Consider the following 23,511-nt stretch of genomic DNA (forward strand, 5'->3'; position numbering starts at 1 on the left):
TCCCCTTATAGCTCCCATTACCATCCCTCTCAGACATATAAGTACAGCACCGCCGCGGCAAGGGCCATACGCAGCCCCCGGCGCATGCCCGTGCGGGCGGCCGCGTTTTTCGAGAGCTGATTGTCAAGGTAGCGATGCAGCAAAAGAGTGAGCCCGAGCGAAGATGCCCTGCTTTGATGATTGTACAGTCCCCATGCGATTAGCCCCATTGCCACTCCCAGGAGAAGCCGCGGGTAGCGCATTGCGGAGAACGCAATGTTACCCTCGCTGCTCTGTGCGTCGGCCTGCGCTGCTGCAAGCATTTGCTTTAACTCCGACGTTGTCACTGGGGCCAGACTCTGGTGCCGACGCCGCAACGCCATCTCTAACTCGAAGATCGTGTCCCCGTCACGTCGCTCCTGCTCTGAGCGTGCAAAGGACTCGATGATGGACTTACCGAACCACACCACGCTGCCTACCACGAACCAGTTCATCGCCTGCACGAGGAGCGACCCCGCCTCCTCCACCTCCGGCGCCGTCGCAGGCACATCGCCGCCTTTCGCGCGCTTCGAAATGCTCTCACGTGCCCGCACAACAGCTGAGAGAGCCTTCTCCACCGCTGCCTCAACTCGAAAAAAGGAGGGTAGCAAAGCTGCAGCACTGCTCCCCATGCGTTGCATGATGCGCTCGATGATATCGCCCGAAAAGAGAACAACAAAAAAGACCGCCTGCAAGTTGACCTTGATCACTGCCTTGCCGATCAAGGTGGCAGAGAAGAAGGTGGAGAAAGGCATCAGGAATTGCCCGCATGCCATGCCGCACAGGTCATACGCCATATTAGGCCATGCAGCCAGCAGCAAGATGGCCCAGAAGCCGTAGCGACGCACCTTTTGAAGCGTCCAGTTCGTCGCGAGAGACATCATGTCGTAGGCGGCGGCAGACTCCTGCAGATCATCCTCGTGGCGACCCTGCAATGCAGCAGCGTAGCTCAGCGCGTACGGCGGCACCTCGCCCAGGGCAGTGCCAGCACCCCACAGCATGCACGCTGGCACCACCTTGACCAAGTACTCTACTAGCGACATCTTGCTCGCAGCGAGCTCTGGCTGACTCTCCGGCGCGAGGCACACAAAGGGGCGCTCACGCGGGCCGTAGAAGAAGTTCGTCGGATACGTCCAGAAGTTCGCATTGCCGCAGCGCTGCACCGCCGCACACGTGCGGTAAATGTGAGGAAAGAGGAAGAGAAGGCCAGAGTGCATGCCGGTGCCGAGTCCGATCGACGACAGCACCCCAAGCACCACCCAATAAAGCGCATCGGCCAGCCAGTACTCCACCTCGCGCCACCAGCCGTTTGCCACGGCAGCGCAGTACCGCTGCCCGTCGGTGGCGGTGGACTGCCACCATTCACTGAACTGATCCACGCTCAAGGCCGTACGGCTGCCTAGGATCTGACCAGCAATGGCGGCAGCGCCGCCACCTCCGCGCTGCTTCAGCACCGTGGTATAATACGAGTTCACCTCGGCCGCCGTGACCTGGCCGTCCCGGTTCAGGTCAAATGCAGAGAACACCGCCGCGGCAGGGGAGGGCACAATATAGTACGACACGAGGCACAATATCACCATCAGCGGCAGAAGCACGGTATTAAAGAGCGGCCTGCTTAGAGCCGCCTCTGCATAGTGCACCGCGCCTTGAATGCTGTATGAAAGAAAGAGCATGGTGGTGCGAATAGGCCGGTGGACGAGTCCGAGGCCCCTCCGCTCGCTGGCAAGGATCGCCCGGGCCTGTTCCAGCTCACTCGTCATTGTGGACATCCTCCGTCTCTCACGTGAGTCGGTGTGTGTGTGTCCGCTTCTATAGACCTCTACTCTGTTCAATGTACGTCGGGACTCCTTCGCTATTCTTTTCTTTTAACACCGTGACACCGTGCGCCGCATGCACCCACCCAGTCACACACATTGATACGTGTGCAAGAGAGAAACGCAGGCAAACGTGTGGGATTCCATGCACGTACGGTGGTTCGGCGGGTGACGGCGAGTGAGGGCACATCAACGGTTCACAACGGCGGACAAACGGAAAGAGAAGAGGGGAGGGGGAGGGACGAAGATGGGGTGTCGAGAGGGAAAGAAAGACAGGCGGCGGGGCAGCCCATGCCCCCACCATTCGGTTGCGCAGAGGTCTCTCCTTCGCTTCCGCACTCGCTGTCTGCATTGTGAGCTGGGAAGGGAGTGGAATGGGGGAGGTCGACGCTTTAGTCGGAGTAGCAGCACCACTAGGAGTGGGAAGGAGGAGAGCAAGAGAGACAGGGCTGTATCACTGGAGCAGAGATGCAACTTCCACAACAGCAGTCGCGCTCCTCGTCTCTGTTGGCAAGTGGGTGCATGAAGCTAAGCAACGTAGCTACCCATCGACTTGTGCACGTGCACGTGATTCCAATCCCTGCGCATCCCCATCCCCCTTCCCCCACCCCACGTCAAATACGGAGCCGTCCTGCGGTGGCTGGCGCACTAGTCCTCCATCACCTGAGGGCTCAGCGGTCGTTAGAATACCATCGTCCCTTTTTCTCTTCGTATCGTTATAGTCACCATATTTAGTCCGCGATTAACCCGCGCGCACGCACGGAAACGCACATCATCGCACACGCCCACACAGGCGTCCCGTTAACCTTTGAAGAGCAAAAGTAGAGAACCGCACGGGTGATCAACGCGAGGCACAAGGCGCAAGAGACAGTGCAGCACGGAGAACATTCTCCCCACCCCCTCCCTCCCTCTGCCTCACGCCTTCTCTCCTTTCAGAGGGGTGCCAGTACGCGCCAAAGCACGCACTCGCACGCGTCATCCTTGACAAGGGAAAAAAGCGCAGCTCACGTACACCCACAGGCGTGCTGAAGAAGTCAGGGACGGAAAGCGTCCATCGCATGCCTTAGAACTTAAGCCGAATGTTAATCGCGAAGTAGCACTGTGAGGTGAAGGAAAAGAGCACATAAAAACGGAGAGTCGCGAATCGGGTCATCATCCAGCCCTCTCGCGCGTACGCACACACGCAGTGGCGCCGACAGGCACATCCGCAAAGCCGAGCCGCCGTCCCCGTTTCAGAGCGTAGAAGGAAGCACATCACAGTTTGGTGCCGCGCACCACGCCTGGCCGCATGTCCCGTACGCCGACGAACTCACCCTCCGGCTTCGGCTGGAAACTGCGCGACTGGGACTTCTGCACCTGCATGCCGCGCTCGTACTTGCGGCGCTGGGCGACGCGTGGGTTCTTGCGGTCTTTCGGGCGGGCCCTCGTGAGTCCACGGTGTGACTTGATCTTCTCGCCGACCTTGCGACGATCGACCACCTCCTGAGCAGGGCGGGGCGCCGAGGCAGCCGCGGCAGAAACGGCCTTTCGAGAGGACTCGGCGGCCTGACGGGCACGCTCCTCCTCCCACACCGCCTCGTAGTCCCCATCGCTGCCGTTGTCTCCGTCGTCCGCGCCGCCGAGGTCCATTTCGTCCTCGTCTCCGTCCACTTCGCCCATCTTATTCAAATCGTCCTCGTCATCCCCGTCATCGGAGTCTACTGCGGCGGGTTTTGATGGCCGCTTCGATGTGCGCTGGCGGCTCAGCACGTCCCCAGCCTTCTTCTGGCGGCGGCGCAGAACCTCCATGAGAGAAAGATCTTCCTCGCCCTCTCCTTCGTCGTCACCCCCGCCGTTCTCGTCGGCGCCGCCGGCAATGCGAGAGAAGAACTGGTCCTCGTCCTCCTGGTAGCTGATGGGTGCTATGGTGGAGCTGGCGGTGTTGCTGTTGTTGAGCGCGGACGCCTTCTTGGTGCGCACACGCGTCATGGCAGCCTGCTCTTCCCGCTCCAGCTCCTCTGCCTCCTTCATGTGGCGCAATTGCTGGCGGCGCTCGCGGGCCTCGGTGTTCTGCATGGCGCGAGAGGACTCGAAGGCGCCACCCTCGCCGGACTGCAGCGGGCGAAGCTCGTTTAGGTGTGCAGCTGCTGTGGACTTGCCGCTGATGAGGCGGTTCAGCGAGTACTGCAGCTTCTCCTCCAGAGGCCACATCTTCTCCAGGTACACACGAATCTCCACCAAGTGGTCAATCACGGGGTGGCCGGCTACCTTGCGGCCTTCAGATTTGAGCAGGAGGTAGAAGGTTACGTGCATGCAGTAGCTCAGCATGAGCTGAACCTTGGTTTCTAAGAAAGAGACAAGATTCTTGTCCGAGGGGGATACCTTACGCTCGTAGAGCAGCTCGTGAAGCGGCTGCGCGAGTGTCTTGACCTCGGCCATGTAGGTCTTGAGGTCCAGCAGCAGCTTCAGCAGCTCCGGTGACTCCTTCTTGAGCACCGCCAGCCGCTCTGCCGTGGTGAGAGCAGCAAAGTCGCGCTCGACGGCCTCGATTACTGGCGCAGCATCGAGCGCGTCCAAAGAACTCTTCTTGGCCACGGCATCACGCCGCGAAGACACGAGAGCCACCGACACGCCGGCCACGTCGAAGTCTGCCTCAGTTGTCTTCTTGCGCAGCCCTTTCTCCGTCATCACCGCTAACTCTTCCTCTTCCCGGAATCCGCCGTTCTCGTCGTCGCCGTATCCGTCGAGACGGTGCGCGTCCGAGGGCAGGACGGCGAACATATCCTCCTCCTCCACACCATCCTCTCGGGTGGCCTTGCGGCTGCAGCGGTTGTGCGCGACATCGTCGTCGTTAACGTGCACATCGACGTCCCCAATGTCGAGGTCGAGATCCTCAACAATATTGTCGCTGGCCTCCTTGCGCGACCGCTTCGTACCCCCCTTTGCTCCCCTTGCCATCGGTAAAGGACGACGGAATGCGCTACACCAAAAGACGAGAAAACAGCGGAAAGCAGATGGCGCCAACAAGCAGCACAGCGACGGTGAGACAAAGTCTGAAGCAGCAGAGCACGGTAATCTACTGCTTAAAACCCTCCTCCCTATCTCTCGAAGTTCACGGGGCTGCTCTTATACAGGCTTGTGTGTGTGTGTGTGTGTGTGTGTGTGTGTGTGGGCGTGCGCTGCAGTGGGTAGCGAGGAAAGAGTTGACAAAGAGGGACGAGGCAACCAAGTCAAGCCTCATCGAGGTGTGTGAGTGGGGCCGTATGTTTGTATGTGTGGGGGGAGAGGGAGGGGGGAGCACAGAGGAGGGAGAGAGAGTAATGTGAGGTGCAGCAGACGCAAACCAAAGAGACGTGCACACGTGAAGGAGCTGCGTCACTTTGGGCGACGATGCGCTGCGACATCCTGCACCGCTTCCATATCCTCCGTCGCTCCCCCACGGCAACGAGTGCTGTGGAAGGAAGAAACAGACACACACACACACACGCACATACAGGCGAAGCCTTACACCTCGAAAGAAGTGAAGCAGCGTCCATAGGCGGCGACACGGCGGCAGTGGCGCCACCACCACGTTCCCCCTCCTGCTCCTTTGTAGAGCACGAGCATTGAACACGGATATAAAAAGGTGAAGCAGCACACCCACGCACACACTGCAACAACAACAGTACAAAAGAAAAAAGAAAACACCGCGCAGTCCCGTCAACAGAGCCCTACGAAGGGTACGATGTGCTCTTTCTCCTTGTGTTGATTCGAAGATGTACTTCGTCTTTTGCGCTCCTTGGCGGGTGCGTGTGTGCGCGTGTGTACGGATGCGCCTCGTTCGCTTATACTGTGAAAACAAAGAGGGGGACGGATACGGTAAAAAAAGGCAACGGCAAGCAGGGCAACAGTGCGCTGCTACAGGCGACGGAGTGAGCGCGCACTCCCGCACCAACGTGCGCGCACCCCATTTGGTTACTTGCAACAACAATCGCCAGGCGTGGTAGCCTCTTCACGTGCACACCACAGGCACATACCCAAACCCCTCAGCATCCACGCCAGGCACGTGGGATTCAAACAAAAAGGTAAACCACCATCTGCGCAGTATCACTGCACCAACCACCGCCTCTATCCCCAGAGCTCCGCTGCGTCTACAGCTGGCCCGTACACGCCACGGCTCGACACCCCATGCTCCTTACACCAGCGCCCACGCACCCGCTGCAGTTTCATGTACCAGCCCCAGAATTCGTGTGTGCGCAGCTGCTCAACCAATCGCCGGTCTCGATGCATCTTCTTCGCGTAGTCTATACGCTTCTCTTGAGCGTGCTCGAACACGACACGCGGCGTCATGGGCATCACTGGCAGGTGTCGAGATTCGCGCTGCGGCTTTGGATGGTTGGCGAGAATCTTGTGTACATCGCTAAAGCCTTGATACATGCCTGGTGCCGGAGAGGCGGGCACACGGCCTTGGTAGTCCATGCCGTGTTTGGCTAAGTACTTGTGACGGAAATCAGAGACCCAAAATGATGGACGCGCGAAATCCTCGTTCAGCACGGTGCGCCAAAACATGCGGCTGTATGGATTAGTGCGAGAGCTACTCCAGCGACGCTCATAGTTACGCGTGCGCGGCGGCACCGGATAGGCCTGAAGCGCCTTGCGGCAAAGCAGTGATGTACGCTGCAGCATTACGCATAGTATTTCCCTTCCACTCGTGTACAAAAGCACCGCCACGAGTCGCAAAGCGCAACGCACAAAAACAGAACACAGCCGAGCCACAGCGACACCGATGTTAAGACAGTCGCCGTAGATGCAGATTGTGGGTGATATATGTATATTATACATATATATATATATGCAGTTGTTGGCATGCAGACGCGCACGCACGCACGAGGGCGAGGGCCATCGTGGCCAGGGATGCGATTAATAGCGAACCAACCACACAGCCCCCACCACCGTAGGGAGGGCAGTGCCAAATCACAAGCGAACGCAAAAAAGGATGAACAAAAAAGAATGGGACGGAGGGAAAGTAGGGCGAGTTGTGTGATACGAGGCAGAGAAACAGCAGAGAGAGGGAGGACGGTCTGGCCATACGCGTACGCAGGGTACGGCGCGATCGCGGTAGAGGCAGAAAAACGAGCAGTGACAGCGATGGTGTGACTGGGTGTGCGCGTGTGGCTTTCATGGAGAGAGACGTAACCTTTGGAACAGGCACTCTGGGCGCTTACTGTCAGCGCGCCAACAAAGGCCCTCTGGTGTATCTGATGCGCCTCTCTCCCATCACACACCCCGTTTGTTGTTGGTGCTACGACTGATACGTTGTTTATGGTATTGGCTCCGCTCGGGGTTGTTTCACAATATGAACTCCTCGGCCCAAGCAACCAACGGCGGGAAAGCGCTAGTATACATATGCATACATGTCAAGGCTGAAGCTCTCTGACAAGATGGGGAGACGGGGAAAGAGAATCAAAGGGCAGCGTGAGACAGAGAAATCGGCTCGCCTGGCAACAGGAGCGCTGCCCCTCTTGGTCGCTTCATTCTACCTCCTCACCGGCCCGCTCTCCTTTCCTTACTCTCCATGGCAGCGTGGTGAAGGCACAGGGACACGACAACAGCGACCGCAAATAATAAGGTTTTCTTCAAAAAAAATGGCAAACACAAGAGAAACGTGCATCTGAAGCATCACCATCACATGCATACAACGTGCGCAGAGAGGTAGAGTCGGACAGAACAGACTCCGATGCGCACAAAAGCACTCGAGTCTGACGACATGCATCTGAGCAGACAAACGGGCAGAGAAGGGGAGAGGGGGAGAGAGATGCGAGAGGCAAAACAGGAGGAAAAAAAGAGAGAGAGCATACAAGAAACGCTTGCGTGGTGCGTGTGTGCAGTTCTGTGAGACACAGACACACATACTCAGCGCCCGGAGTATCATCCTCCGAGCTACGCCGTACGCAGGAAATCAAGAAAGTGTGGGTGCTGAGGCTGTTGCCTCCCGTAGCGCCGTTTTCGGCGCCGCTCTGCTCGCCTTGAGCCAGGAGTGCCCTCAGCAGTGGCGAGTGCTACCAATGACGCTGTTCGGAGCCGGCAGTGGCTCGGTGTACATGGTGGTGTACTGCCCAGGCACCATTTCCGCTGGCGTGTAGGTCTCACCTGTACGCACCTCCTCCCGTGGGTGGTGGTACTCGTGATTGATGGTGTAGATGCCATCTTCAATGTCGAAAACGGCCTTGGCACCGTACTTGTGACATACATCCGCCTCGGCCGAGCGATCCTGGTACCCGGATGAGTAGGTCGTTGCCCACTTCCCATCGTGGCGCGTCTGAAAACGAGCGTCGCGCTGGGTGACCGCCATCTCTTGTGCTTGAGAGAGGGCGTAGTGCGTGTTGCGCAGCGGCACCGTGGCGTCGCGGTCGTTCATGTGGCTCGCCTCTGCAACGTCGTACGCTGCATGCTCGCGGTGGGTCGTGCTCATCCAGTCCTTGGCTGAGTAGGGCTCGTAGCCTTGCGGCAGGGCTTGCTTGTGGCTATCTTCTAGTGTGCTACGTAGCTGCGTACGGTCTACGGTGCGGCCACGCTGCAGGGTCTGAAACGTGCGCTCGCGGCGCCGAGGCCCCTCGCGCTCGACGTTGTTGTACCGGCTCTTGTAGACGTACACGCCATCCCCGTCCTCCTTCCAGTCCTTCTGCCGGTGCGATGACGGGTCCATCTTGCCAAAGTCACAGTAGTCGTCTGAGGTGAGGCGGAACGCGTCCGGTGCAGCGCCGCTTGGGTACGGTGTTGCCTCCAGATCGTCCAGCTCTCTCTTGAGAGCGTCCTCCTTGGCCTGTCCGGCGCGGAGCGCGTCCAGCACACCATCGTCGAAGGCGCGAGGGATGGCTTGATTGGTGGTTTGCAGTGTGAGGAACCGTGGCTTTCGCGAGTGGGTGTTGCCCTGCCCTTGTGTGCCGCCAAGGCCATCGCCGCCAGCTCCACCCTCTCCCAGCTTCTGCAACTGCGATGCGTTGAAACCTCCTGTGTTGCTGTTACCGTCGTCGAGGATCAAGTGAAGTCCCACGTTCGTGTAGTCTAGCGTACGAGGGTAGCTTGTCTGGTTCTTCGGGAACGGTACCAGCTTGCGGTTGATCTCTGCTTGAAAGGGATATGGCTGCTTGGATACGACGTCGTCTGGTGCACGAGGTGGTAACTCGCCCGTGGCACCCCAGTACGCACTGGCTGCAAAGCCCTCCATGCCACGTGACCTCAAGAACTCCTTGAGAGCATCCTCGTCAGCCGGGACGCTGTCGGTGCTGCGGTGCGAGTAGGCAAGGGCCCCATTGGTATTTCGACTGAGTCGGGAATGCTGCATGGCGAGGCAAAGGCGGCGGTGGTGTTTTCGATTCTTCGACACGCGTGGGTATGCGCTAACAGGGTACTTCTGGTTTCTTTTTTTCTTGTTGCGTTGCAGCGTTCATTCATTCGCGCGCATGTACGTGCGTGAGTGTGCGTGTGTATGTGCTCACACGGGACCATGCGTTGTGTGCATGAGGAGGAAGTGTGGAAGGTGGACAGACAAGGCGCGCAAAGAGTGGGGATGAGTGTGGGGGATTACGGAGAGGGATCAGGGAAGGGGATGGGAGCACCGTGCAAAGTGCAATACATGGGAGTTTGAAAGAGCGAGGTGAGTTCTCTGTTGGAAGCAACCCCATGTGTGTGAGCTTCCGCCATGCGCACACCCCAACGAACTCAGGGCACGCGGTGAGGCCATCCGTTCTCGGCAAGACGGATGCTCTCTTCAACCTTACGGCTCTTCTCCGCTCAGTGTACGATCATATATATTGAAAGCGTATCCGTTACATCGCCTCGGTAAAGAAGTGCGCAGTGTCTTCTTCCATAAAGTGGGGCGGAAACTATCCGCGCTTGCACATACTAATGCACGCGCAAACACATGCATACGCCAAACACATTGCCAGAAGACATTTCTTTTGGTTCCAACGGGTCCGTTCTGCCACACAGCATGACTCCGACGCCACTCTACCTGGCCTGTCACAGGTCTATCCGCCTGGTGCAAAGCAGCGCTAGAGTCGCGTTTCTACCGCGATGCGCCGACTCAGCCATCGGAGCACAGGCCCCGCCTCAAACCCTACCCACACCCGCGGAGTACGTCGCCTCACAGACACTCCCATTGTGTCGATCACCACCTGGTGCATCCCTCGAGGTGGCCTAAGCTCCCCAGCAGTAGGCAGCGCGGGTCGGGGGGTCAGACGCGTTCGAGTCACGCTGGCACCTTGCCTATCATATGGATGGCACAGACGTCCACGGTCGCAGGTTGCAGGTCGCACCGACGCAACGCCATCCAGGACCTGGCCACCCACATCAGCAGCCATACATAGCCCTGCCTTAGCTGCGCCACAGGCACCTAACCCTGCGACGACCAGAAGCGGGCCTCGGCATTGGCAGGGATGAGAGGGAGGGGCTGTCTGGAACCCCACACCCACACGCACACACCGAGCGGGCACTGGGCCCTGCGATGACACGCGCTGAGGTATCCCCCTCCCCCGCGCCATCCGGGACGAAGGAAGTAGAGATGGACAAAAGAAGCAAAGCGCACAAACCCAATGCAGCACTGACGACACAAGCGGCGACGGCGGCTTCGCGGGCGCACCAGATGGATAGTGACGCCTCTTCCTCTGCAAACCCTCCCTATCAGGTTAGTACCACCGTGCGCCCGCGCACACCACCACCCCGCTGCTTGGCTGTTTCTTCGAACTTACAACGTTTTCCTTGTGCTTCAGTCGTCCAATTCTCATCTGCACACAAAGGGAACGTCGAAAGGCATGAGGGGAAAGAGTGGAAGTAGGGCTCAGAAGAGGCCGGAAGAAGATCACGTCGAGGGCTGGTTGTGACAAGGAAGAAGCACTTTTACACCTCCTCAAGTGTAAGCCAACGTCGCTCCGTACCATTGCACTCCGCCTCTTCTTGTTCTTGTGTGCAAGTCGTCCCCTCCTCTGACCGCTGCCGTTTTCCTCCTTTCTCTCGCTGTTTCCCTCTGTAGGTAGTGTGGCGCATGAGCCGGAGCGCTTTGGCAGGGCCTCCTGTGCCGAGGCCAGCGATCCAAAAACAAAACAGACATGCACATTTGACGTTTTCGCATCATCAAGGGCGCGTGCCAAGGTTTCAGCAGGTCGCGGAAAACGCATCTCCTTCACAGTGTCAGTCCCAAGCTCGCGCCTAGCCTGGACTGCGCCTCGCGGATTCCCTGAAGCATCTGCAGCATTTCATCGAGAGCCTCTAGCTGGCGCTGGGTCTCACGCCGAAGCTCCTGCTCATGCAGCAGCTCCTTCTCCAGCACTCGATTGCTCTCTTTCTTCGCCAGAAACGCGTCCTCCTCACGGTGTACCGAGTAGGAGATCATTTTCATAATTCGGCCCGCCGGGTACGTGATGGCGCTGACACCATTGTCCCCGTTTGCAGCTCCTGCGACTCCGTGTGCATTGGCGGGCACGAGCGAGGCCGGCACTTTACCGTAGTAACTTTGTGTGTAGAAGGGCGGACTCGTAGACCGCGGCGGAGGCGACGGGTCAATGTGGCTACCCACCTCAGTGTATCGGTCGTGCGGCACACCAGTTCCTAGAGGATAAGGGGGAGCAGGCACGAGGCCAGGTACTGGCCCGTGCTCGCCTGTCGTGTCGACGCCGCCGCTTGCAGAGTAGCCTGGGGGTGCCGTCTTACCCTCGTGCCGCGGCATGTTGGTTGAGCTAGGGTTAAGCGAGATCGCTGGTGGTGGGCGAAATACGCCGGTAGATGTTTGCTGACCCCACGGCGCGGTAGGGCCCAGATTGGGTGAAACATACATTGACGAAGTTCGAGACATGGTCAATTCGATGATACACGACAGACAGAAACGAGAGAAAAGGGGGTGATGAATAGCGGAGGAACAGCAACGCACACTACGGCAATCAGAGAAAGACAACGAAACAAGCGCGAAAAGCAGTCACACCAAGTGCGAGGAGCTGCGGACGAGAAGCACAGCGAAATGTGGCCACCGAGTGAAAGTCCCTCAGAGCGGGGGGAGGGGGAGGGGGAAAGCCACAAAAAAAAAAACGGAAAAGGGATGTAGAAGGCTTGTCTTGGTAGCGGCCAAAAAAAGAGCGAAAAGAAAGGCAAAAAAGTCACCTGATAGTGGCGTTCCGCAAGCAGAACCTATGAACAGCGCAGTCGAACAGCAATACCGCTGAGAGGACGCGCGTCTGGGCGGTGGTGCTCAGATAAACGAGTATCGGCAACAGGAGGGAAATTCAGAGAGCGCAGGGAGCTCAAAGTGGGGATGTTTTGAGAGGGTTGAACAGGGGACCAGGGGTGATAGCGAGAGAGAGCAAGAAACATGCGAGGAGGCGAACGGCAACACAAGAGCGGGAGAACAAAAAAAGGGTGCCTAATGTGCTAAACTCCTAAATAGAAATGATAAAACTGAATGAGGAGAATGTTGGGACACACAGACGCATACACTCCCAGAGCCGCAATCCAGGATTGATCTATAGTGGAAGAGGTAAAAGGTGAAAGTGTGCGCCTTCGTATAGCCAGACAGAGAGAAAGAGTATGCAGCAAATACTACAAGGAGAGAGAAGGACGTAGATTGGGGTAAGGTAGAGAGGGCAGCTGGGAATCTCAGTTGTACTAGAAACAGACGATAAAGGCAGGTTCGTCAACACCGTAAAGGGTGTAAAGAAAGAAAAAAAGAGCAGACTGTGCAACCGCCAGCACAAGCTGCTTACTTCAAGTGGGCCGGGCAACAGCAGGAGGATGACAGCGCAGAATAGTCGCGCGTAAGAAACATGCAAACGCGAGGCCGTGCGTTTTTTTTTGACGGTTGGAATGCATGAAAGGAAGGTGACGCAGTTCCAGAGAAAGAGAATACGGTTCCGGAAGAAAGAGTCGATGGGAGCAGGAGTGAGTACAATAAGGGAAGGATATGAGAAGTGCATATCTCCTCACTGCCTTCGCATTCTCTTATTTCTCCGCGTATGGACTTTATGCAGCCGCATCACCGGAGCTGTACATGGATGAGAAGCGCAGTGCTGCAACAGACATCAAGAAAAGAGTAGCGGTGTTTTGGCCACAAATGTTTCCCTGAAACGACTCGGTGTCTCGAAAGGAGCGGCGCTTGAACCGTGTACGACTGTGACGACCACCTCAACGACCTTGCAGGAGGGAGAGGTCAAGCAGGTGCGCTTGTCGGCAGCTGTGCACCCTCGCACTGAAGCATCTGTTAGCGAGCACTTGCCTTGTTTCATACGTTTTATCGGCCACGACTCTCTCGCCGTTTTTTTTTCTTTTTATTCCTGCGTGTGCAAAATGTACAGCGCATGTGCAACACAAACATGAAACAGAGCAGCGTCACCTTTCTCATGCAGTATTTCCTCTCATCTGCAAAGAATCGGCAAACCTACACAACGGTGGTCTCACTTTCATCGTCGTGGCCGTGGAGACTACTGAATTCAAGGCTGTGAGTGGATTCATTCTCGGTGGCTGAGGGCTTGTGCTGCTCGTCTTTGTCACCGTCGAGCGCATCGTCAGATGCCTTCGTGGCAGAGTCCTCTTGCTCGCCGTCTCCAACATACTTCAGACGTGACATGAGTTCTTGAAGGCGCGAGGCAGCTACTTTGGCTCCTGAGTCGCCCGCTGTGGCGGCGCGCAGGACTGCGTCGCCAAACTCTTTTTTCCGCTGGCAAATTTCGTAGCAGTATTGCTCAATAGTGTCCGCAATAATGAATCGCGTTACGTACACCGGCTTCTTCTGCCCGATGCGATAGCAACGGTGCACAGCCTGCTCTTCGATGGCGGGGTTCCACCAAGGATCGACGACCACTACGTGATTCGCCGCGGTGAGATTCAGACCAACACCAGTAGCTGTCTTGCTTGCCAGCACAATCTTAATGTGTTCGGTAGTCTGAAACTGACGAATGACAGCGTTTCGGTTGGACAGCGACATTGTCCCGTCGATGCGCAGAAAGGCAATGTTGTAACGATCCAACGCGACGCTGATGACGTCCATGAAGGAGGTGAACTGGGAAAATATGATCATTTTATCAGCGGGGTGATTCTTCTGCATATCGTGAATAGAGCGCAGCACCATCCGGAGCTTCGTGCTCAGCTCGAACTCATGATTCTTGTATTGAGCAATTCGCTGGCTTGAGCTAGGTGTGGTCCTTTTGAACACAGAACTGAAGGTAATAGTTTGCGCGCACGTCGGGCACTCGATTCGCGTGGCTACGTCGTCGCCATCGACAGCGTCACGGAACCGGAGCAGCAAGCACTCGTGGCAGAACGCGTGGCCACACTTGGTGGTCACTGGCGCGCTTGCTTCACTCTTACAAATGCCGCAAACAGAGATCTGAACAGCACGGCCCTGGCTGATCCAGCTGTGGCAGCAAACCTGCCGAAGTCGCGTCATCATGGCAAAGATATGAAAGACACCCTCTTTATTTTCTGATGTCGCCAAGGCGCTTCTTGAGCGTGCCAAGATGCTGTTGTACATGTGTGACTCCCTCACGCTGAATGGCTGCTTAATGACAACCTCCGTCTTCGGTGGCAGCTTTACGAGGACCTCCTTCACGCCATTTCGCATCATCACTGGGCCACGTCGCAGAAATGCTGGCTGTAGAGACTTTGCAATACTCCGCTGCAGCAACGGATCGGCGAGAAGCTCCTCGGCATTGCCTCCTGGCAACACAGGCAAACGCGGAAGACCGATAAAGTGGAGAAGGTTCTGCAGGTCATCGATGGAGTTGTGCAGCGGTGTCGCCGTCACAGCCCAGCGGTGAAGCCCTTGCAGCTCCTGAACGGCGCGCCAGCGTTGCGTCCGTGCGTGGCGAATCATGTGGGCCTCGTCGAGAATGATTCGTTTCCACTGAATGTGAAAAAGCGGGCCAGCCTCTCTTCGACTGAAGGCGAACGTGCGCGGATCGTCACCGGGAATAAAAGCCGGAGCCGCAGAGTTCGTGAGTGTATCGTAGGTGGTGATGACAAAGTCAAACGTTTCAAGCTCCGTGCTGCTGATCAGCTTACTATCACCGTGATAGAGGTATACGGCGATTTTGCGAGAAGCCTTTACTTTAGATTCGATCTCAGACTTCCACTGGAGCATGAGGGCAGCCGGAACAACAACAAGGGTGCGCAATTCCTTTGAGTTGATGAGATGAAACTCCTTCCTTTCGACATCATCGAGGAAATCTAACGCGCGTTTCTGATAGGAAGGATGAAACTTGCCCGCAAATGTCAGCCACTTGTCAATCTCTGCACGAACTCCCTTGTAGTCCCCCTGTTTCGTTTTCAGCAGATCTGAGGTGGTGGTGATGAGTGACGAAAGATCATCTGCCGGCCGGTTGATTCGCGAGCAGTTAGCAACGACACTGATTCTCTGCAGCTGCCGAAGCACCGTAATCAAGCGACTCCCTTCGGCTAGCATTCTCCGTTGTTGCATTTGCTTCGAGTAGAACCCCTTGTTCACTTTGTCAGACACGAGACACAAGCCAATCATCTGCACCGTTTTTCCCATACCGAGATGATCCGCCATAATACCACCGATGTGGCTCATTTCGCGCTGCATCATCCATCCCACACCTTCTTTCTGAAATGGCAGTAGCTGCGTGCTCATATCAGGGACGTCTATGCTTTGCAGCTCATTCTCGTAGGAGAACGAGGAGTAGAACCCGCGAACTGGGGCTGCATCGGAGGAAGACAAGGAACCTTGAGTAAGCACAGCTAAATTGCAGCGTGAGAAGTTGAATCGGAGAAGTTTGCAGAGTCTCATTGGCGTGCCGGAAAGAAGAGTCTCGGAATCTTTCTAAAATACAAGCGTTCTGTGAAGAGACAGGCTCTAATCAAACAAGAAGGGTGCTTGGGTAGCTGATCTTGCAAATAAGCACCTGCTCGGTGAAAACAGCCTTTCTTTTCCTATTCGCATAGAAGGAAAATACTGCACTTGATGACCGCTGTACTTCGTGCTTGAGTAGACCAAAGAAGATCAACGGCCAAGCAAAAAAAAAGATGGGATATGCGAAATAAAGGCAGCAGTGAGGGTGAGTGCTTTCTCTGGTTGCTAGGCTGCTTGCTGAAGTCGCTTTGCGAACATGAGACATAGCCGCCGAAGCAGCTTTGATGTGACACATTATGTGGCCCCGCTTTCCACGTGGAAACAGCCTCAGGAGACGCCTCCTTCTTCGCGAAGTACGCTTCGCATTTTTATTTTCCATTCGCTCAACGTTTCATGCGTACAGAGGAGCAATAGGACGAGAAAAAAAAAAGATGAGCAAGCATAAATGAGGTTCTTAACGTAACCTAAACGCACAGCAGAAAATTCACATTAGCTTTTTTGACCTTGCTTTCCTCCGTAAAGCTTTTCTTGGACTTGCCTCTTGACAGCTGCCTCTTCCGCAGAAAGAATGTATTGTGTGCATCTGTCATCTCCGCTTTCATCAAGAAAAATGGTTGTCATCTCTACAAAGTTTTCGTAATTGTCACACTCGGGATGCACCCCCACATCACTGGAGTCGCTACATCCACCCATATCGTCCAACTCAGGGTCCGCTGCTGCCACCATTGAAAATGGGTAAATGCCAGTCATGCTTATCGTACTATAGTTCATCTCAGCAAAACACGGCAGGATGGGTGCAGGGGAGGCCCATGATTCTTTTCGTGCACGGCGATGCGAAATCCCGCTGAACACCTCATCACTGCTAAGCACAGAAGCCCGTTGCACGTACCTCGACAGGTGCCGCACGCCGACATCCTTCAGATCAAATCGATAGGTCAGGCTTTTCCCATCTGCCACTTGAGCTACGGTGTCGAGAAGCCTGTACATGGATTCCGCCCTGTTTGCAGAGTAGCGATAGTAGGTAAAGGCATTTAGGCATCCAACAAACACAGCAAACGAAATGTGTGCCGAGACGTTCATTTTCGCTTTCGAGTCGATCGTCCTATGGAAGAGCATTTCCAGCTGACGGAAAAACGAATGAAAGACAAGACAGCTGCATAGCTCTGGTTCTCCGGCAGCGTGAAGGTTGAAACCCGGCGCTCCCTTCCCATATAGTGCACTGCTCGTTTTTGATTCGATATCCTTTCGAAAGCTTATTGAGCGCTCGACAGCCTGGCTGAAGTGTTCTTGGAACGTTTCCATCGGAAGGAGAGGACTTGCAAGTGATGCACACAACAATGAGCAAGCGTTGCACCACAAGGAAAAGAGTGCTCCTTTTGAGCCAGCTTGCTTTTTTATGGCGTGAATGCCTGTATCGGAGGCGCTACGTTTGCTCAGAAGCTGTTTTACGCTGCTCGTTTCCAAGGCCTCTTCGACTTTCGCGCACGCATCTAGCCAAAGGCGACTAGTTCTCGCCGGAAACCCGAGAGCCGTGCTTGCCCACAAATCAAATGTTGTTGACGAGATAAAAACACCGGCCTTTTCAAAAAGAATACGATGCAGCAAGGCTGCCAGCATCGCCGGGATGAGTAAAGGCTTTTCCAGAATGCGAAACGGTTTCCGTTGCTGAACGTGCCTTTGGTCTATCAAGTGCGTCTCCTCGCATATGTGCCCAACTATCTTATCAATATCGCCGCTCTGCAGCAGACAGTCAAGCGATACAAGTGGCAGCAGCCCGTTTGTGTCATCCTTCCTCGCCTCCTCTAGCTGCTTGCTAGGCTTGGTAAAATACTCGTTGACCAAAAACGCTGCAAAGTCAGCTTGCTTATGGTAGGCCAGAATTACGGGCTCCTCGATGTTCACGTCGGCGCTCTCCGGTGATAACGCCATCCTGTGTCTGGCCACCTGAAAAAAATGCGTTGCGAGCGAACAAAAACAAAACCTAGTAGGGCACCAATGGTAGGGTTAGAAAAGAGAAGAGAGGGTAGTTTAGAGAGTAAACAGCAAGAAATGAAGCCTTTGAAAGTAGGGGTGGTTGTGCGAGGAGGAGGGGGGAATTCGAGAAGAGGCGGCGCATTGTTTTTGTGCGTGGAAAAAACTAAGACCGGGGCTTCTGAGCACAACACCGGTGCGCATTCCTGCGCTGCTTTACACAAGGTTTCCTCATTTATTGACTGAGCAACTCTGCTCATCACTGTAGCTGATGGCTGAGGGACGCACCAAAAACATGCGTCTTCCTCATGAGATGCAGCGGAAATTTGCAGCTTTGATGCTTGAAGCGTATCCTGTGTCACCCAAAGTTAGGTTTGACCGTGAGTGACATCACTTTGCCAATTGCGAGGACAAGTCAATGGCCGGGGGGGGGGAGTCCGGCATGGCCCCTACGGAATGCAGCAGGTCTCGAACGTAGCGCCCAGAGCTTCATCCGAATGTCCTGTCCACATTTAATCAGGTTCAAGCGTCGATTAATTCGCCCTGTGTGTGCACTCTGCAACTTTACACCTTTTGTTCTGGATCACAGAAACCTGGACGGCTGAGATGGTAAAGGGTGGAGCCATCTGCGCAGTGCGAAATGAGCCATGGAGCCTGCGTCCCAGACGCACAGAGTACAAAAAGGTGCACCAGACTAGTTCACCGTCCTGTCCAAACCTCCCGATATGACCTCGCAGCCGCAGCGGCGCACTCGCGACGCCTCTCCAAGGCGAAGGACGACCTTCAGACATCAAAGCTGCTTCAACAAGAATGCACCGCCTGTCAGTCCTCCGCCTCCTCGCTCTCCTTTCTGCCATTTTTGATCAACTAGCAGCTGGTCCTTGGTGTACTCACGGAGGCATTGTGGGGCTTTCTCCTCGAGGTGCATTCACAGAACCTCTACAGAAGTCCCTCTGTGCATACCAGAATATATGTATATATATATATATATATAAACGTATATATATATATATATACATGTTGATGAGTGAGCCTTGCAAGTAGAACTGGAGTCATGAGCTACATGCAGAGCAGTTGTGCCACCTCGCAGGAGAAAAGTGACATGTTTGTCACCTCGTTAGACGTTTTTAGTAGGCGAGCATACTTTGACCCATACACAACTCACACTGACATTGATGTGCCTCCCGCTATTCCGACTTTGACAAAGGCACAGATCGACAAATCGCCTGTGGGTGTTGCGTTTCATAACGCGCGTACATTAGATGGTGGCGCCGAGCAAAGCGTTACCGTCGATGAATCTGCGGTATCGAAAGTGAAGCGTTTTTCTACACCCGGCGCTTTCGCGGCTGCGAATTCGGTATTTGATTTTCTAAAGGAAAATCTGGGAGGAGTCGTGCTTCCAGACGATGGAGTAGGCAGGGACGTGTTGTTTGAACGACGTCGGTCTTTCTTCGTCTCCCTCTTTACCATAGAGGAAGATGTGCAAACTGCTCTTCCGTGTCGATTCTCTACCAACGACGTTGATAACGTATTTCGCAGCGCCTCCGACGAGTCCCTGACCTCGACAGAGCCATACAGAAAGCGGCTAGCCGCGCTCGAACACCTTCGGGCTACCCTGGACTGCTGAGCATAGATCCTTTACTTCCGCCAAGTGTAAAGGAGGGGGCAGGAAGTGTTTTTTCTTGAGGTAGACTGGAGCGTGCCCTCGCTGTATTTTACATGTCACAGGGATACAACTACTCTTTTTGAGAGAGCTTATGCTTGGAAATATGTGTTTTGGTGGGAGTGCCGCTTTTTCCCCCACGGCCGAGCGAAAAAAGGAGGAGGTTTACTCTGTAAGAATCTGATGGGCATGCATTCATGCTACTCATTGGTGTATGTGATTTCTCTTCTCCCTCCCATTACTTTTCCTACTCTTCGCTCTGCATGTCTATTTCTTCGCTACCTTACGTTTGGTAGAGGCTGAAAGTGAAGAATGCGCAGGTTTTCGGCACCGTGCCGCCTTGTATCTACAAGAGCTCTGCATATACCATGGAAGTCGAAGTTACCCTTAGCTAGCGATCCGAGGTGGCATGGACTGGGCCAGGCAGTCGTCAATCTCGCGCGGTCATGTGATACTGGAAAAGCTGCCTTTGATGAGTGCTGTGCAGCTCGAGAGCAGTTGGAGTCCATTGTGCAATCTATGGGATATGATATGTCCATCTACATCTTTGGCGGCCTCGTCACAACTGGTCTATTCGAAGTCGGTGGCGACGTCGATTTTGTTGGAATTCTCGATGTTGAGCCTGGCTTTGCGGAAGCGGGCGAAATTCTTAGACGGTCTTCGAGTGAGTTGCGCCGCCTTGGGCTGCGCTCCCGTGCGTATCCAAAAGCTCGCGTGCCAGTTATAAAGGCTGACCGAGTAAGCCGCAGCCTTCCAGGCTCGCCATTTCACAGCTTGTCTTGCGATGGAATTTTTCAGTTTAGCAGACAAGTGAATGCTGCTGAGGCAGAGAGTTTCAGAAATCGTGTCGAATCGAATTACAACGCGACGTCTGTCGAATGGAATAGCTCGTATCAGTTTGCGACGGTGCAGTTTACGACTACTTCCTCTCTCATCTACGGGCTTGCCAACCTGAAGGCGCACAATGAGGTGGAAATTCCACTTCGACTTCCTGTCGATGTGCGTTACGGTCCCGAGGTGTACAGATTCCCGTTTGACTTCTGTCTTTCCTCGACAGGGCTGCGGAGCTCGCATGTGCTTGGTGAGGCATTGGCCCAGTACCCATTCTCGCGGCATTTGCTTCTAGTCCTCAAAAAGTGGGGTCGTGCTAGTGGCATTATCAATTCTATCGACGGACTTTTAGCCAGCTACGCGCTGACAGTGATGGTGGTGCACTTCCTGTCGCTCGTACAGGCGATACCAAAAGTCACAGCTGCGAAGCTGAATGAGGGGCCTAAGGCGCTGAGTCCCAATCCCGAGTATCGTCCTCTTGAAGATGCGCGCCCAGATGCTATGGCGGAGGTCGGCTACTTGCTCGCTACATTCCTCGAATACTTCGGATGCGCTTTCGACTACCAGAAAAATGTTGTGTGTACAACAAATATGGCCTTGACGAAAGCGACAATGGGGTGGGACAGAGATAACGGCGCAGTCGGGAAGCCACCCTTTTTTCACTTTGCCATCAAGGACCCGTACAGCTTGGATAACATTGCTCGCAATTTAGACATGGAGTCTACAGTATATGTTCAGAAAGCTCACGATTTGGCAGTGAAAATGGTGATGGACGAATTCAACGATCCCACGTTCCTTGTCTCAGCCCTCACCAAGGACCCCCGAAAACCCCCTCGCGTAGTGCGTTCTCTGAGTGACCGTGGCATTCACTCTGAATGCATCCCTTCAGATCAGTTGGAGGCACGGCACGTCTTGAACAAACTACAATTTCAACAGCGCAAGCGATCGATGGAGGACTTTGGTGAGAGGGCGGTGAAGAACAAAAAGAATCAGAGCACTGCATCTGATGTCACGAAAAATGTTCTGGGGTGGATTAGGAACGATGGTGTTTTGTAGCTAAATTTTCTACCAAACGCACGCCAAGTTGAACTGAAGCCTTTCAACGAGCACTGCGCAGCCCAGATTCCGTTCCTTTTGACTCTTTCCCTACTTTCCGCCCGCGGTGAGCTAGGTGAAGTAAACAAAGCAGATGAACTTTTTTCACTCCGCCGCTGAGAAAAAAAGGCGCACCTCAGAAGCGTGCTCTGCTGCTCAGTGTAACCATCAAAGCACATGCCATGCCAAACAGTCATGCCGCTCTCCTGGCGAAACAGGCAGAAGCTTGCGATGACTCTTCCATTGAAGCCGCTTTGATTTGTTGTTTTATTTGTTGCCCGCTTCTGTGTCTCTCTCCTTTTCCCGCTTTATCACTTTTTTGTGTGTGCCCCATTGCTTGTTTTCTCTCTGGCATCCGTGGAGGTCTTGAGGGTGTTAGGTTTGCCTGAGTGCCCTACACACTTTGGAATGGAGTCTATCCTCGCCTGTTTGCACTGGGGGAGCGAGGCGCTGCCTCTACCTGGCTCGCACAGCACAGTTCCTGATGATGACTTTCCGCCTTGGAAGTGCATCAGTGAGGTGATCCCTGGTCTCTACCTTACTTGTGCCTGCGAGATGGCCGATAAGACAAAGTGCGCCGCGATGGGTGTAGCTCTTGTCATCAACATGTGCGGGGAAGATGATGCTGCAAAGTACCGCGTTTTTGAAAAGGATGAGAGCGCAGCGTATGCGTTTCGCCGGTTTGATTCGCAGGAGAGTTTTGTCTGCGAGTTGAGCAGCTACTGCCATATCGCAGTGAGCACCCCAAAGGCGCAAAGAAAGGTGTTTGTTGTGACCATTCTTGCAGAGGATGCGCCGACGTACCGCATTGACCAGCACTTCGTGGAGTGTGCAGTGCTTATGGAAATTGTTTTGCAGTCTAGAAAAGGTTATGAAACGGTTAGCGATGAGGACTACACAGCTGTCCCGGCTGTGGCAGTGCATTGCATGGTTGGCGTGAGCCGGTCGGCCTCCATTGTCGTTGCATACTTCATAAAGAAATACGGCCTGTCCCAAGACGATGCTATCAGTCTAATCCGCTGCACGCGCCCGGTAGTTCAGCCAAACCCCGGGTTCCAGCGGCAACTCTCCATGTGGATGGCTCTCCGAAGCCATCGCATCGTTGACGAATGGACGGCCAAGGTGCTTGCTGTCGAAATAAAGGCCAAGTCGAACCTTGTCGAGATAGCAAGCACGATGCTACCAACCATCTTGCGGGCGAAGAAGTGTGACAACGAGCGTCGCTACTTCGGGTCGCTTATCAGAAATGCTGCGCCGACCGAAGCAGAGCTGCATGCTGTATACCGGGAGCTTCGCTCAGTTGTCGCGGCGGATGTCGATAGTGAGGTCTACACAGACATTCCCAACTACTTCGGCTACGTTGCCGAGGTTGTGCGCAGCATCGATTACACCGCTCCAGCGGTGCTGCAATATGCCACGGACTTTCGCAACTCACTCGTGTGCAACGATGCTTTCTATTATCGTGTAGTGAAAGATGTGGCTCGCTCAGGTTTTGAAAAAGACACATTTGACACCATTCGCGGCTTTTGCTCGCTGTTTGAAGCCATCTACGTCAAGCACCTATGCGCTCGCGACTCTGGCCACCCCGCAGCCTTGAACCCAAGCGCGGGTGATACGGGGCTGCCGTCAGTGTGCGCGCTTTCATTCCCTTTTTTGTTTCTTGTGGCACCTTACGCCGAGGGGTTTGTGCAGTTTAGCGAGTGGAACGCGCTGGTCAATGAATTCGCGACCACAGGGGACGCGCTGAGCGCCACCGACCTTCTGGGACTGAAAAACGAGACAGTGCGCATGTTTCTTCAGTTCTTCTTTCAATCTTCGCGTGCTGCGGAAGGGTCTGCCGCAACAGAAAGTTACACAAAGCTTGGTTTCTTGCAAAATGATGTTGAAGTGGTGACATTTAGGGCAGTGGAGTCGGATCTGAAGACCGGCGGCGGCTCCATTGCCTCACTGGAGAGCGTCGTGGCCGTTTCCCAGTCAGTGGACAACCACGTTTCGTTTCTCCTGGTATGCAAAACGCTGAGCGGCATACTTGCTTTTCGTCTTCTTTTAGAAGCAGCGGAGCAGTTCCTCTCCCAGACATACGGCGCACGACTGGGAGAAAGTGTGTCACTTGCTGACGAACTTCTGCCGCTACATGTGATCTCTGCGGCGGCTTTGTCACTAGAAAGCGCGTACACAGCAGTGCATTGCAAACCATGCAAGGCCGGCGATTTCTTCAGGGGTGAGCTTTCGAGTCTTTTGGAGACTGGGGTTTTGAATCCTGCTGGTGTGGTGTCGCTCTTCCAGGCACCGCCGTAGTTGGGTCTTTT

At 54.9% G+C, this 23,511-nt stretch overlaps 10 protein-coding genes across 10 annotated transcripts; 3 read left to right on the top strand and 7 right to left on the bottom strand.

The window, feature by feature from the left end:
- Positions 1–29: 29 nt before the first annotated feature.
- On the bottom strand, positions 30–1,787 carry LMXM_28_0710 (conserved hypothetical protein; the record flags this gene model as incomplete). Its single annotated transcript, XM_003876856.1, has 1 exon — positions 30–1,787. One exon carries the CDS (start codon positions 1,785–1,787, stop codon positions 30–32), a length of 1,758 nt encoding a protein of 585 aa, XP_003876905.1.
- Positions 1,788–3,086: 1,299 nt separating this feature from the next.
- On the bottom strand, positions 3,087–4,769 carry LMXM_28_0720 (conserved hypothetical protein; the record flags this gene model as incomplete). The annotated part of the gene is made up of 1 exon (XM_003876857.1): positions 3,087–4,769. The coding sequence occupies one exon, from the start codon at positions 4,767–4,769 to the stop codon at positions 3,087–3,089; it is 1,683 nt and encodes a 560-aa protein (XP_003876906.1).
- Positions 4,770–5,918: 1,149 nt separating this feature from the next.
- On the bottom strand, positions 5,919–6,476 carry LMXM_28_0730 (conserved hypothetical protein; the record flags this gene model as incomplete). The annotated part of the gene is made up of 1 exon (XM_003876858.1): positions 5,919–6,476. The coding sequence occupies one exon, from the start codon at positions 6,474–6,476 to the stop codon at positions 5,919–5,921; it is 558 nt and encodes a 185-aa protein (XP_003876907.1).
- A 1,357-nt stretch (positions 6,477–7,833) lies between these two features.
- Positions 7,834–9,018, bottom strand: LMXM_28_0740 (conserved hypothetical protein; the record flags this gene model as incomplete). The annotated part of the gene is made up of 1 exon (XM_003876859.1): positions 7,834–9,018. One exon carries the CDS (start codon positions 9,016–9,018, stop codon positions 7,834–7,836), a length of 1,185 nt encoding a protein of 394 aa, XP_003876908.1.
- Positions 9,019–10,971: 1,953 nt separating this feature from the next.
- On the bottom strand, positions 10,972–11,187 carry LMXM_28_0750 (conserved hypothetical protein; the record flags this gene model as incomplete). Its single annotated transcript, XM_003876860.1, has 1 exon — positions 10,972–11,187. The coding sequence occupies one exon, from the start codon at positions 11,185–11,187 to the stop codon at positions 10,972–10,974; it is 216 nt and encodes a 71-aa protein (XP_003876909.1).
- Positions 11,188–13,212: 2,025 nt separating this feature from the next.
- Positions 13,213–15,423, bottom strand: LMXM_28_0760 (putative DNA repair protein; the record flags this gene model as incomplete). Its single annotated transcript, XM_003876861.1, has 1 exon — positions 13,213–15,423. The coding sequence occupies one exon, from the start codon at positions 15,421–15,423 to the stop codon at positions 13,213–13,215; it is 2,211 nt and encodes a 736-aa protein (XP_003876910.1).
- Positions 15,424–16,131: 708 nt separating this feature from the next.
- LMXM_28_0770 (conserved hypothetical protein) lies at positions 16,132–17,571 on the bottom strand (the record flags this gene model as incomplete). The annotated part of the gene is made up of 1 exon (XM_003876862.1): positions 16,132–17,571. One exon carries the CDS (start codon positions 17,569–17,571, stop codon positions 16,132–16,134), a length of 1,440 nt encoding a protein of 479 aa, XP_003876911.1.
- Positions 17,572–18,667: 1,096 nt separating this feature from the next.
- On the top strand, positions 18,668–19,240 carry LMXM_28_0785 (conserved hypothetical protein; the record flags this gene model as incomplete). Its single annotated transcript, XM_003876863.1, has 1 exon — positions 18,668–19,240. One exon carries the CDS (start codon positions 18,668–18,670, stop codon positions 19,238–19,240), a length of 573 nt encoding a protein of 190 aa, XP_003876912.1.
- A 555-nt stretch (positions 19,241–19,795) lies between these two features.
- Positions 19,796–21,163, top strand: LMXM_28_0780 (conserved hypothetical protein; the record flags this gene model as incomplete). Its single annotated transcript, XM_003876864.1, has 1 exon — positions 19,796–21,163. The coding sequence occupies one exon, from the start codon at positions 19,796–19,798 to the stop codon at positions 21,161–21,163; it is 1,368 nt and encodes a 455-aa protein (XP_003876913.1).
- A 447-nt stretch (positions 21,164–21,610) lies between these two features.
- Positions 21,611–23,500, top strand: LMXM_28_0790 (putative dual-specificity protein phosphatase,putative; the record flags this gene model as incomplete). Its single annotated transcript, XM_003876865.1, has 1 exon — positions 21,611–23,500. The coding sequence occupies one exon, from the start codon at positions 21,611–21,613 to the stop codon at positions 23,498–23,500; it is 1,890 nt and encodes a 629-aa protein (XP_003876914.1).
- Between the last annotated feature and the right edge of the window lie 11 nt (positions 23,501–23,511).

This window comes from Leishmania mexicana, chromosome 28 (assembly GCF_000234665.1).
Source record: "Leishmania mexicana MHOM/GT/2001/U1103 complete genome, chromosome 28".
NCBI lineage: Eukaryota > Euglenozoa > Kinetoplastea > Trypanosomatida > Trypanosomatidae > Leishmania > Leishmania mexicana.